We start from the raw sequence: 12,236 nt of genomic DNA, 5'->3' as shown, positions 1-12,236 counted from the left end.
ACACAGCACCCCACACAAGGAGAACGCAACCAGTCAAAAGTCGTTCATTTTCTTGCGTACATTTTTCATTGGTTAGACGCTTTAGCGCCTGCTGCCGTTGGAAGGGGGAAATTCGGAAATTGTCTTCCCCCTTTTCGTAAAACGTTCAGCGTAACGGTTTGTCCAATGAAATTTAGACAACACTGCGTTAGCGTGTTTAAAGGCTAGCTGCGTTCTCCTTGTGTTTGTTGCTCTTAGGTTCCAGTGATCTTATTTCTTTAGTAATTTTCGTATAGAGAATGTTACACGTTTTAACTTAGAAGTAAAAGTTAAATACATTAAAATTAATGTATATCTTGCTCTGAAAAATTAATTAAAATTTAAAATTGATAAAAAGAACGATATTTTATTATGCACAAACTTGAAGCGTTTATTCAGAAATCCTGGTGTTTTTAAATAAGCCCTTAAAGCTAGTGTACAAGATAATTTCGTTCCTATCATCAATTTTAAAAAGAAAACTTATAATAATAACCAGGTACTAGAATACCAAGGAACAATCCAAATTATTTAGTGACTTTGATTAAGGTGGCCGGGTTACAAACCTGGCAAATGGAAAACTGAAAAACTCTGTGAAAAGCCTTTGAACCTGTAGGTAGATAATTCCCAACCTCGAGGCGGAAGGAGCTACTCTGAGTTTTCAACCAGTGTCACAATGTGGGATCGAACGCGATTCCTCTGGCTGCGAAGCGAAAGTGCTAACCACTCCGCCACCCCATTAAGGTGAATTCCTCAAAAGTTCTGTTAAAAAAAATGATGTGCTTCTTAAAAAAATTAAACGTTTCACTTTGTAACGTGATTATCAATATTTAATATTTTAATATTTACTTATCGGCTAAATAAACTAGAAACTAGTACGAACTTTACATTTTATCCATGACGCAATAAATCAGACTACTTCAAAATATTACCATCGTAAAAACGTCCAATTCAAACTCGACCGCGAATAAGTAATTGGAGAATACTCGTCGATTACCGAGTACCAAAAAATTGCATATTTGGGTACCTGAAGTCCTGAATACTCAAATAATCTGCTCTCTAAACTCATCGAGTATTTGTTTTTCTATCCTTTTTGGGGGGGGGGGCAATAAACGGTACCTACAAAGTTGTGAAAACTGTGGTTCATTTAAATTAAAGGAATATTTTTCAGCGTTGAAAGCTACTTTATACACCTTTTAAATTTAATTTCATAATTACTTGAATAAAACCAGCTCCTAATCAAGTACTCGATAACCCAACTCGTTGAAAATATTACACTGGTTTTTTTTATTTACTCGACTCGAATAAGAGAAAGTTTCCCCTTAATCAATATTACTCGACTCGACTTTAATATTACTCGACTCGACTTTAATATTACTCGACTCGACTTTAATATTACTCGACTCGACTTTAATATTACTCGACTCGACTTTAATATTACTCGACTCGACTTTAATATTACTCGACTCGACTTTAATATTACTCGACTCGACTTCAGTATTACTCGACTCGAATACTCAATGAAAAAATTACCGATTCGATTTCCTAAAACAACTAATCGCACAGCCCTACTGGTAATTTCAAATAGACAATAGCAAACGTATGTGTCACGCCCCTGCCCCAAAATCAATCCGAATCTTACAATGGCAATCATATCTGAAACGCTGAAATTATTATTCCAGATGCGAGCGAACCACCCCATTATTTGGATCTGAACATAATAAAGTCGTAATAAGCTATTATCCCATCCATGTTCCCCTGAACTCCCCGCGCCTCTAAATGGCCTATCAACGTTTGATCCTCGCAGCCAGATAAGGCGACTTCACGAATGCCCGACCAGAAAAATCTACTTCAAAAAACAAGCGCAAATTCCCTCTTTCTAAATCCTCGTCGGAAATTGTAATAACGGCGTTTCCCGTTTCCCCCAATAGATGGCGCTCTAATCGCCCTCGGGAACTTAATTCGCGCCACAGGAAAAGCCCGAAACCCTTGCCTTGAATGTAAATTTCCTGCAATCTGGAAAATCGGAAGCCCGCGCGGCTTAAGTATTAGCCCTTTATACCAATAACCCGCCATCTATGTGCCGTCGCGAATACTAAGTTCGTAAGCCTTATCCGTGTGTAGGATGTGTTGTTTGGATGGGGGGGGGGGGGGGTTGTAGAATCGGCAGGGTTTTGAATTTTGGACCCCAATTTAATGTTTTAAATAGTGTTTCTGATAGGTTTGGCCCAAATTCAAGTGTTTTTGTTTTTGGGAACAAAATGTCCGCCAAAAAAACCAACCTTCCGAAAACAGAAGATTATTGCTGATTTAAATTAATTTTTTTGGTCTGAACCAACAACGCTTTGTTTTCTTCTGACATTCTCGATTACGATGCAGTGGGATACGCGACGGAATAAAATTTCATTTAGACGTTTTTTTTGCATCAAGTAAACGTTTTTCCAAAGTTGAAATCTACGCGATCGGTCTAAAAATAGTTTTACGAACTGTATTTTCTTAGAAATAAAATTAAACCTTGCAGCTCTACGATATATTTTAACTAAAATCTACGATGGATTACCAGTTCTCTAACTAAATATTTATAATTATTTTGTCCTTTTGTTGTACTCATTTTGAGCATTTCAAAAATCTGAAATCTAATAATCAATTTGAAAATCCCAAAATCTCAATATCGCAAAATCCACTTGAAATTCCGAAAATCTCGAAATCAGCCTAACAAACCAGATATCAATACGAAAATGGTACTCTGTAATCCCAAAATCAGTTTCTGGATTTTTAAATCACTTTGATATTTAAATTTCCCAATGAAAAATATGAAATGTTTTAGACCCTATACAATTTAAAACATGTATGTAACATTAATTTTAAGAATGTTTATGCCAATTTTTGCCAAGAAATTATTAGTTAATTTCTAAGTTAGATGGCACTACCTCACCTATTTTCTTACAAAATTTTCCCGGAAAAAATCCTTGAAAAATTATAATTTTTACCCTGAAAACTCCATATGATTCAGGATCATCTAAATATGCAATACCGCGCGCCATCTATACGTGTCGTCGAATACTAAATCCGAGACTCCGGCAACACGCGTACGGGCCTATTTCCAACCCGCAGACTAACGAATAGTCCGTGCCCTTGCAGTGGTAACGGTGACGGCCTACGAGATTGTAGAGAGGTAGGGTCAGTCTATCGTGACAGCGATGGCGAGGAGCGCTAGATATTATTTGCCAATACCTCGTGCGGGCTTCTATTTGACTATGTCATTTGTAAGGTCAATATTTGTTTCTCGGTCAGCCAGCCACGGAGATGCGGGGTTTTAACGCTAAGCCTCGGCGGCTATACACTGCTATTGTTCCCGGTCGTCTGCTCCCTATAGTCTGCCTGGCATATAATGGGACTTTATTCAAATTTTTGTTCGGAGGTCTGGGATTAACTTCGAAACGATATGTCTGGAAGGCTCGTAATATTTAAATGAGTTGTTTTGTATTGGGTGGGATTTCGGGAAATTTAGTCGCGTTGAATGTTGTTAAGCCTCGGAAAATGTTGCTATATTTAAAAGCGGTTTTTTGCGTTTCATATCGAAGGCGTTTCGCTCATTAATGTTTCTAGTTTGGAATGGCCGGCTCGTCTCCAAACATGACTTTATTTTAAGCGATTACGTGGTTATATTTGAAGATTTTTACGGCCGTTATAATCTGTGTCTCGCGCTGTATTTGAATGTTAAGGCAGGGACATTTTTACGACTTTGACGGGGCGGAGGAACGGGTATTTTTAAGAAAATTTACATTTTGACCTTTTGAACTTTGGAATGGGTTGGGTCGGCGTTTTAATGTTGTTTGGCTCTAATCTTAAGAGTTCCGCGGAATGTCGTTCAATTGAAATCAGAGACATCTCTCAATCGAAATTTCTAAAGTTTAATGAAACATTATCAAACTTTCAGGCTTCCCAGTGATCAATATTTTTAGTTCCACATCTATATGTATATATAGAGTGGGACTATTGTTTTCGTTAGAATGTTGTGAAGTGTAGTCGTCGTCCACATTTGCAACATCTTCCATATCTTTTGAACGGGGTGACATAACCCCACCGTTTTTTCTAAGAATGCTTAATATGGTTGCCACTATCTGCACAACTAAGTTTCACGGGTTAAATTTAGTTAGCGGCGCTTTGCCAGCCCCTTCTATCCGACCCCCCTTAGTCACTTCTAAAAAAAATACGCAGCCTTGCAATTTTGGTTACGATTGACTTTCTAATTTCGTTTAAGTTTTAATCTATATAACCGCTATACCTCTACAATGTGCGCACGTTTCAGCTCTGTCGTGGAAACAGGGGGCGCAAAAGCCCCCCTTTTCCGATTGTGAGCGTTGATTTACGCACGCTGATTATTACCCAACTGAGTGACTTAAAAATTTAATTTCTTTTTTAAATTACGTATTCATTTTAGCTCTAACGGTTTGCCAGGTTTCGGTGCCCTAGGAAAATTAGGGGCCCTTGGGCGCCGCATAAACCACATTCCCGCTGACGTTCGTTTTTGCCTTACGCAGAGTGCGTGATTTACGTCTCGAAGCCGCGTATGGCCAGAAGTAACAAATAAGTGTGACACTTGCTTATCATAGCCGTGGATGGCCAGAAGTAACAAATAAGTGTGACACTACTTATCGAAGACATGTATGACCAGAAGTAACAAATAAGTGTTACACTCGCTTATCGAAGCCATGTATTGCCAACGCTATTCGCGTGCGATTTTAGGTATAAATTGGAAACTTGATGAAGTTATTAGGATGGGTATTGCGGATATTTTACCAGAATTAATTTTAATTTAACCAAGGCTTAGCATGCTTTGGCCTAATTTTAACGCTATTCACGTGCGGTTTGAGGAATATCTTTGAAACTTGATTTAGTTATTAGGATGGTCATTGCTGATATTTTACCAGACTTCATTTTAATTTAACCAAGGCTTAGCTTGTCTTGGCCTAATTTTAACGCTATTCGCGTGCGATTTGAGGTATAACTTTGAAACTGGATGTAGTTATTAGGATGGTCATTGCTGATATTTTACCAGACCTAATTTTAATTTAACCAAGGCTTAGCTTGTTTTGGCCTAATTTTAACGCTATTCGCGTGCGATTTGAAACTTGATGTAGGTATTAGGATAGGTATTGCGGATATTTTACCAGACTTAATTTTAAATTAACGAAGGCTTAGCATTTTTACGCAGTCTTGACTGGATTTGAGATACGGGGCTCAAACTTTTTATCCATTTAAGAAGCTGAAGTCTGACCCTATGTTTAACTCTTTTAACGCGCGCCAAGGGTTAGTGAGCGTATGCGAATTTTCTTCGTAGTTCCTAGTAGGTTTGAGATACGGAGCTCAAACTTACAATACAGATAAAGAAGCTTACGTCTGACCTAATGCTTAACCTTTTGACACGCGCCAAGGCTTAGAGAATAATTAATTAATTCATCCATGTGGAACTAATATTACGGCCTTGGCCGACTTGTTTCATATACAGGGGGTTTCAAAAGGTTAAGCAAATATTTTAAGGAGTTGTAGGGGGTGAGTTGAAAAGTATGCCTGCGGTTTTCTCATTTCCCTACGATGAGTTAAAAGAGCGCCAGAGAGCTTCAAAGTGTGGCCTACTTAAATACTTTAGATTTTTAGTTCATTGGTTTCACTAGAGAGGGCGCTTAAAGAGGGTACGAACTAAAGTCGAAAAATTATCTGTTAACACGCGCTACGACTAGATTTTATCGTAACTATTTTTAACTATAATTAACTGACCCCAATAATCTCCTACAATTCCTTATTTCTTAACTCAAAAGTCTGAAGAAATTAAAATGGTTGATTTTTACCCTAAGAAATGTTTAAAACGTCGTAGTTTTTAAAGATACGTATTATGGTTACAGCTTTTGACTATTTATATCGTCTGTTGATGTATCAGAGTTGTTATATTTTCCGGAAAAATTTCCGCAAATCGGAAAACTAAAAAAAATAACATAAATTACTTTTTACGAGTGTTTAATGTTTTTATCTTTTTATCGATATAGAATGTCTAATATCCAGAGTTGGCAAAAAGCCGGCTTTTTAAAAAAAAAATCCAGACCAGTGGTTTTAATTGGCTATATCCGTTTTTTTCGGTTATAACCGGCTAAAATTTAAACAGTACCTTTTACTTATGTAAGTACAAATTGTCAGCAGTTATTGTAGTAAATAAGAAACTAAACAAGTAAAGCGAAATAACACTATATAAAATAACTGAATTATTTTGATTTCCTCGGGAAATTCCCCCTAGTTTTTGTGTATGACGCACCGACAAAAGCAGCGAACTTTAGAACTTTAAACCTACCGAAAAACTGGTAAAAGTAAACCGGTTTCTAAATATGAAACAAAAAATTAACTAAATTTCTAAAAAAAAACTATTAATTTACTAAAATATTCATATTGTAATTTTTTTTTAAAAAAGCCACAAAAATCTGGATTTTTTCAAGTGGCTATAACCGGTTTTAACCAGGTGGCTATAACCGGTATGGCTGGTTCTATGTCAACCCTGCTAATATCAGTAAATATATTACAAAACAATAATATTGTTACGTTGTTAATCAGTGTAAAGCTAGTCTAGAGGTTTAGTTTTACTTTTAGATTCGAAAAAATGAGGCGAAAATGCCGCTTTATTTTAATTTGCAAACAATATATTAGACTAATCATGGAATGAAAAGTTTTTTTTCGGAAAAATATGGAAAACTTTTCAACTTACAACACTACTATATATTGATACGCTTTAAATTTTTAATCCGTATTTCCTACCCTGTTCAGAGCCGCGAGCGTCCTCTTCGTCGTCTGCTTATAATTTTATAACAAAGATAGTTCCTACTTTTTTTCGGTTATCAACTTTATTTTGAAGGTTTTACCCTTTTTAAACCATTTTGACAAACGTCTTCTTTTATCGTATAATTAATTTTCTCCTATTTCTTCTCCCCCCCCCCCCCCAAATTTTCTTTCTATATTTTTACTGATAAATTTCCTATAATTCCTTTTAAGGATCTGAAAATATTCTGTAGTCACCCTGAGCGCCATAGACTAAAAAAATTCAAATTGGTTGATGCACCCTAAGTATTAATGTTAATTAATTCTGGCTTTAAAGTTACTAGCACCAATCCTCCCTAGCTTCTGTTAAACCTACTGGCAGAAATGCGAAATTAGTTGATCTGACAAAACGATTATATACCATTGGACCGAATTCCAATTGACGGAAAACCGCGTTTAGCGCGCTTTTCATTCAATATAATGATAGGGATACATTTTAACATAAATAAATAAAATATACAATACATACAACGACTATACATTCGGTCAAATGGGAATTCGGTCGTATGGGAAAACTCATACAAGCGAATTCCCATACAACCGAATTATACGATTTTAACGGATTTCAACCTAACCTAAGCGCACTCACTTCGCTTTAACGCTGGGGGCGCGCGGTGCCGCCTCAACTCCATGAGTCCATTCTTGCTATCACAATGGGAGGTCTATAACGCAACCTAGAGGACAGTACCTAGCCTAACGCACCTAGTATTGTCCAATCCGATATTAACCCAACCTACCAAATCAGACATTATTTAATTCGGTTGAATGGGACCCCGCCAACCTTCGTGATATTTTTATAAATATATTGGCTATATATTGATTCGGTCGAATGGGATTTCGGTTGTATGGGATATAACCACCAAAACTATAGAAGCACATACACCGTTTAAAAATTAAGATCAAGTTGTATTTTTTGGAAATTGTGAAAAAAATCCCAGTTGATTGAACGTTATTTGAATGTATATTTTCAGAGATGGTCTTCCAGTCCGGCAGTTGGAATTGTCGACCGTCTTTGAAGGCGCCATGTTTCGGAGCTAAGTCCCGTTTGTGCCGTCAATGTGGCTAGTCGAGGGGCTTGGATCCTTAGACCCGCCATGTCTTACAACTGGACATCAGCGGGTGGGCGGGTGCCCCGCTTCTGCCCCAGGCTGGTCTCGCCCAGGGACCTGCTCATCCTGGTCGCCACCTTCTCCGTCCTCACCCTCTTCGTCACTTTCCAGATGGGACCCTCGCTGCACGTGCCGCCCTACGTTGGTGAGTACTTGCCATTGCTGTAGCGAAAACATGTTAGAAATATGGAGAAATGTTAGAAATCAGAAAAGATATTAGAAATCTCGGGAAATATAGAAAATCTCAATGAATAAGAACAAATAATTCAAATATTTTATCTGAGAAATATCGGAAACAGTTGGGGTATCAAAAATAGAGAAGTATCTGGGAAATGGTTGACAAGTATCTAGGAAATGGTTGACAAGTATCTGGGATATGGTTGACAAGTATCTGGGAAATGGTCGAGAAGTATCTGTGAAATGGTCGAGAAGTATCCGGGAAATGGTTGACAAGTATCCGCGAAATGGTTGACAAGTATCTGGGAAATGGTTGACAAGTATCTGGGAAATGGTTGACAAGTATCTGGGAAATGGTTGACAAGTATCTGGGATATGGTTGACAAGTATCTGGGAAATGGTTGACAAGTATCCGGGAAATGGTTGAGAAGTATCTGGGAAAGTGTCGAGAAGTATCTGGGAAAGTGTCGAGAAGTATCTGGGAAATGGTCGAGATGTATCTGGGAAATGGTCGAGAAGTATCCGGGAAATGGTTGACAATTATCCGGGAAATGGTTGACAATTATCCGGGAAATGGTTGACAAGTATCCGGGAAATGGTTGACAAGTATCCGGGAAAGGGTCGAGAAGTATCCGGGAAAGGGTCGAGAAGTATCCGGGAAATGGTCGAGAAGTATCCGGGAAATAGTTGAGAAGTATCTGGGAAATGGTTGACAAGTATCTGGGAAATGGTCGAGAAGTATTCGGGAAATGGTTGACAAGTATCCGGGAAATGGTTGACAAGTATCCGGGAAATGGTTGACAAGTATCCGGGAAATGGTTGACAAGTATCCGGGAAATGGTTGACAAGTATCTGGGAAATGGTTGACAAGTATCTGGGAAATGGTTGACAAGTATCTGGGATATGGTTGACAAGTATCTGGAAAATGGTTGACAAGTATCCGGGAAATGGTTGAGAAGTATCTGGGAAAGTGTCGAGAAGTATCTGGGAAAGTGTCGAGAAGTATCTGGGAAATGGTCGAGATGTATCCGGGAAATGGTCGAGAAGTATCCGGGAAATGGTTGACAAGTATCCGGGAAATGGTTGACAAGTATCCGGGAAAGGGTCGAGAAGTATCCGGGAAATGGTCGAGAAGTATCCGGGAAATGGTTGACAAGTATCTGGGAAATGGTCGAGATGTATCCGGGAAATGGTCGAGAAGTATCCGGGAAATGGTTGACAAGTATCCGGGAAATGGTTGACAAGTATCCGGGAAAGGGTCGAGAAGTATCCGGGAAATGGTCGAGAAGTATCCGGGAAATGGTTGACAAGTATCTGGGAAATGGTTGACAAGTATCTGGGAAATGGTTGACAAGTATCTGGGAAATGGTTGACAAGTATCTGGGAAATGGTTGACAAGTATCTGGGAAATGGTTGACAAGTATCTGGGATATGGTTGACAAGTATCTGGGATATGGTTGACAAGTATCTGGGATATGGTTGACAAGTATCTGGGATATGGTTGACAAGTATCTGGGAAATGGTCGAGAAGTATCTGGGAAATGGTCGAGAAGTATCTGGGAAATGGTCGAGAAGTATCTGGGAAATGGTCGAGAAGTATCTGGGAAATGGTCGAGAAGTAGCCAGGAAATGGTTGACAATTATCCGGGAAATGGTTGACAAGTATCTGTGAAATGGTCGAGAAGTATCCGGGAAATGGTTGACAAGTATCCGGGAAATGGTTGACAAGTATCCGGGAAATGGTTGACAAGTATCCGGGAAATGGTTGACAAGTATCTGGGAAATGGTTGACAATTATCCGGGAAATGGTTGACAAGTATCCGGGAAATGGTTGACAAGTATCCGGGAAATGGTCGAGAAGTATCCGGGAAATGGTTGAGAAGTATCCGGGAAATGGTCGAGAAGTATCCGGGAAATGGTTGAGAAGTATCTGGGAAATGGTTGACAAGTATCTGGGAAATGGTTGACAAGTATCTGGGAAATGGTTGACAAGTATCTGGGAAATGGTTGACAAGTATCTGGGAAATGGTTGACAAGTATCTGGGATATGGTTGACAAGTATCTGGGAAATGGTTGACAAGTATCTGGGAAATGGTCGAGAAGTATCTGGGAAATGGTCGAGAAGTATCTGGGAAATGGTCGAGAAGTATCTGGGAAATGGTCGAGAAGTATCCAGGAAATGGTTGACAATTATCCGGTAAATGGTTGACAATTATCCGGGAAATGGTTCGAGAAGTATCTGGGAAATGGTCGAGAAGTATCTGGGAAATGGTCGAGAAGTATCCAGGAAATGGTTGACAATTATCCGGGAAATGGTTGACAAGTATCCGGGAAATGGTTGACAAGTATCCGGGAAATGGTTGACAAGTATCCGGGAAAGGGTCGAGAAGTATCGGGGAAAGGGTTGACAATTATCTGGGAAATGGTTGACAAGTATCTGGGAAATGGTTGACAAGTATCTGGGAAATGGTTGACAAGTATCTGGGAAATGGTCGAGAAGTATCTGGGAAATGGTTCGACAAGTATCTGGGAAATGGTCGAGATGTATCTGGGAAATGGTCGAGATGTATCTGGGAAATGGTTGACAAGTATCTGGGAAATGGTCGAGAAGTATCCGGGAAATGGTTGACAAGTATCCGGGGAATGGTTGACAAGTATCCGGGAAAGGGTCGAGAAGTATCCGGGAAAGGGTTGACAATTATCCGGGAAATGGTTGACAAGTATCTGGGAAATGGTTGACAAGTATCTGGGAAATGGTCGAGAAGTATCTGGGAAATGGTTCGACAAGTATCCGGGAAATGGTTCGAGACGTATCTGGGAAATGGTTGAGAAGTATCTGGGAAATGGTCGAGAAGTATCTGGGAAAGGGTCGAGAAGTATCCGGGAAATGGTTCGACAAGTATCCGGGAAATGGTTCGAGACGTATCTGGGAAATGGTTGAGAAGTATCTGGGAAATGGTCGAGAAGTATCTGGGAAATGGTCGAGAAGTATCTGGGAAATGGTCGAGAAGTATCTGGGAAATGGTCGATAAGTATCTGGGAAATGGTTGAGAAGTATCTGGGAAATGGTTGAGAAGTATCTGGGAATCATTCGGATAAAATGATAACTATTAGAAATAATGAAAAATATCGGGAAAAACCAAAATACATAAATAAATATTAGAAATGTTTAGTTAGAAATCTGGTGTACATGGTTTTGCGAAGTGTATAATAATAATAAGTCGATTACAATAGTCAGTAAAGCTCTCCCATTTTGCGAAGACTCCCATTCCTTACGTCAAAAAGTCTCCGTTCCGTCGTTTTTCCCCCACTTTGCCAAGCTTTAAGCCCCATTTTCATGCTCGCTGGTAGCGGGTAAAAATCGACAAAACCCGCTTCCGCTACACACTTTTTCAATTTCCGCGTCGATCTGTTTCAAACAGATATTTTAGCTTTATTTTCACGCTTGCGAGTGGCGGAAGTGCATTTTGACAATTTTTATCCGCTACCAGCGAGAATGAAAATGGGCCTTTAGGGTAGACGACGGAGCAGAAGACGTTATGACGTATGGATAGTGGATCTTCGAAAAAAGTGGAGAACACAATTTTCCAAATTGGCGTGTTAGATCATCCCCTCTAACGAATTGGTCGTTGTCTCTCTCGCAGAACAAAACATGATTGGGCCACTCAGCGTGACGTCACCTCGGCCCGACCCGGATAATTGGTTGCTGCTGCTGTGCATGACTTTCAGCGACGGCGATTCCGGACTGTGTATGGACAGGAAGGAACTGACTCTTCTTCAGCGGTACCAGAGGGTTGGTAGGCACATTGTGGCTTTTTTTTCAAGCTTATTCTTATTACCGAATTTTGTGCCAACTAACTTACTTACGATAGAAATTTTAGAGTTACCACAGGTTAGGGAATTTTAAAAATCAGTAAAAAGTCAGCGAATTTTAAGAATTTGTAAAATTCAGCGAATTGAATTTTACGAAACCAGTAAAAAGTCTGGGAAAAGTCTAAGTATTTTAAGAGTTAGTGAAATGTCAACGAAAATTCTGGGAATTTTAAGAATCAATAAAAAGTTGGGGAATTT

At 39.2% G+C, this 12,236-nt stretch overlaps 1 protein-coding gene across 3 annotated transcripts in view; it reads left to right on the top strand.

Moving 5' to 3' along the window:
* LOC149962067 (cadherin-like and PC-esterase domain-containing protein 1) overlaps nucleotides 1-12,236 on the top strand; it is a 221,906-nt gene that overhangs the window by 151,452 nt on the left and 58,218 nt on the right. For all 3 annotated transcript variants that reach the window (XR_016481258.1, XR_016481254.1, XM_090178261.1), the window contains exons 4-5: nucleotides 7,851-8,133; nucleotides 11,810-11,958. Coding sequence is in view for 1 of the 3 variants with exons in the window: in XM_090178261.1 (XP_090034387.1) it covers nucleotides 7,974-8,133; nucleotides 11,810-11,958 (309 nt within the window). In the remaining 2 variants the exon portion in view is untranslated. The remainder of the gene's footprint in view (nucleotides 1-7,850; nucleotides 8,134-11,809; nucleotides 11,959-12,236) is intronic.

This window comes from Leiobunum rupestre, chromosome 1 (genome assembly GCF_980474605.1).
Source record: "Leiobunum rupestre chromosome 1, qqLeiRupe1.1.hap1, whole genome shotgun sequence".
Lineage (NCBI taxonomy): Eukaryota > Metazoa > Arthropoda > Arachnida > Opiliones > Sclerosomatidae > Leiobunum > Leiobunum rupestre.
The sequence above is the reverse complement of the archived record's forward strand: the minus strand, read 5'-3'. Positions and strand labels throughout refer to the sequence as shown.